This window comes from Cyprinodon variegatus, unplaced genomic scaffold (assembly GCF_000732505.1).
Source record: "Cyprinodon variegatus isolate N-32 unplaced genomic scaffold, C_variegatus-1.0 Scaffold8, whole genome shotgun sequence".
Taxonomy (NCBI): Eukaryota; Metazoa; Chordata; class Actinopteri; order Cyprinodontiformes; family Cyprinodontidae; genus Cyprinodon; species Cyprinodon variegatus.
Window position 1 is genome coordinate 2,677,212 of NW_015150461.1, and position 1,505 is coordinate 2,678,716.

Genomic DNA, 1,505 nt, shown 5'->3' on the forward strand with positions numbered 1-1,505 from the left:
GCAAAGGACCACAGACCGGATAGCTGTGCCCTTCAGTTAAGAACAAAGTGTAATATTTTGATAAGGCTGCAGCCATTGATGTCTCCTCATCTGCTAACATGTGTGATGTGATGATGTGGCAGATTGGAGATGTATAAAATGCCTTTTTAACTGTTAATCAGGGTCACTTCCTGTGAGGTGAGCCCAGAGGTGAGCAGCTGCCTTCTGTAAACTCTAAGCAATTTATGTGATCTGAGTAGGATTACAATTTCTATCAAACTCTGTAGTAAATTCTCATTGTTATTTAATACATATAAGTTATGAAGTGTTATTTAAAGAGTTTGTCCTAACTGATCTCTTTTCAGGAAAAAAAAAACAGAGAGAGAAAGCTTCAAGGTGTAAACACACACAGAGAGCATTTATTTAACAATAGTTTAAAGATAGATAAAATAAATGTTACATTTTTAAACTAAGAACAGTACAATGAAGCAGAAAACTCGCCTGTGGAAGTTGCGGCCGTCCAGTCTTACGACAATGTAGCAGTTCTTTAGGCAAGTGTCGTCTGTTTCAAAGCTGCGGACATATTCAAACTTACTTTTTGCCATAATAACAGCGGAGCTGGAAAAATAACTCAGAGTGAAACAGGATCTTCCTGCAGCTCCGAGTCTGCAAATTCTTCCGATCAACATAAAGCGACTGTTGGGGGGAAAAAAGGGGAAAAACACCACCTCATTAAAACAATGTCAACTTCATCTATTATTTAGACAGTATCTGGATTATTTGCAGCAACACATTCGATTAATTCATCGTCCGTTAGTAATGAATGAGCAGTTAGCAACTGAGCTACGCGTTTATTTGGTTATGCTAAAGCTACAGAAGCTAATAAAACAGCTAACCCGATTATTCAAGCTTTCTGACACCTCATTTCACTAATATTACTCTTATTTAATAACACATCTATTAAATATCGGCTCTCCGGGATCACTCACGCTGCTTTGTGTATAGTCCGTCCACCAATGCTGTCCTAAGTGCAACACTACCTTCAGAAGTCTCCTCAAACAAAGGTTCCGGGTGAACAAGATCAGTTATTGGTTTCTTCTAGGAAATCTATGGAAAAAAAAATTTCATCCTATATTCATTAATTATCTTCTGACGAACTGCGTGGATTTATCTAATGCCAGTGGTAAAATATTTTAATTAATATAACTTAATTAAAGGATGTGCATCACAACTTGTTAGTTGGTGACAGTTCTGTACCATGGGGTGATGTATATCCATTATAATTTATTTATTTATCATTTTGCTCTTTTACGTCTTAATCTTTTATTTTTGCTTTTGTCAACTGGCAAACGGTGCACGCGCAATTCAATAAATCAATACATTTTAATAAAAAGGAAGCAGGAGGCTTTGGTAGGGTGGGTGACGGGACCCCTGAAACATCCCTGCCCAAATGGTGGCAACATATTTTAAACTCACAAGCGATTCAAACAAACAAGCAAAGAAATAATTCAAACATACCATGTAGA

General features: G+C 37.0%; 1 protein-coding gene across 2 annotated transcripts in view; it reads right to left on the reverse strand.

The window, feature by feature from the left end:
- The window catches only part of thg1l (tRNA-histidine guanylyltransferase 1-like), a 10,756-nt gene extending 9,763 nt beyond the window's left edge, over window positions 1-993 (reverse strand). The window contains exons 1-2 of one of the 2 annotated variants that reach the window (XM_015376989.1): window positions 969-985; window positions 481-552 (exon numbers count right to left, since the gene is read on the reverse strand). Coding sequence is in view for 1 of the 2 variants with exons in the window: in XM_015376980.1 (XP_015232466.1) it covers window positions 481-668 (188 nt within the window). In the remaining variant the exon portion in view is untranslated. Of the gene's footprint in view, window positions 1-480; window positions 676-968 lie in introns of both variants that reach the window. The other variant, XM_015376980.1, reaches the window with a different exon arrangement.
- Window positions 994-1,505: the final 512 nt, after the last annotated feature.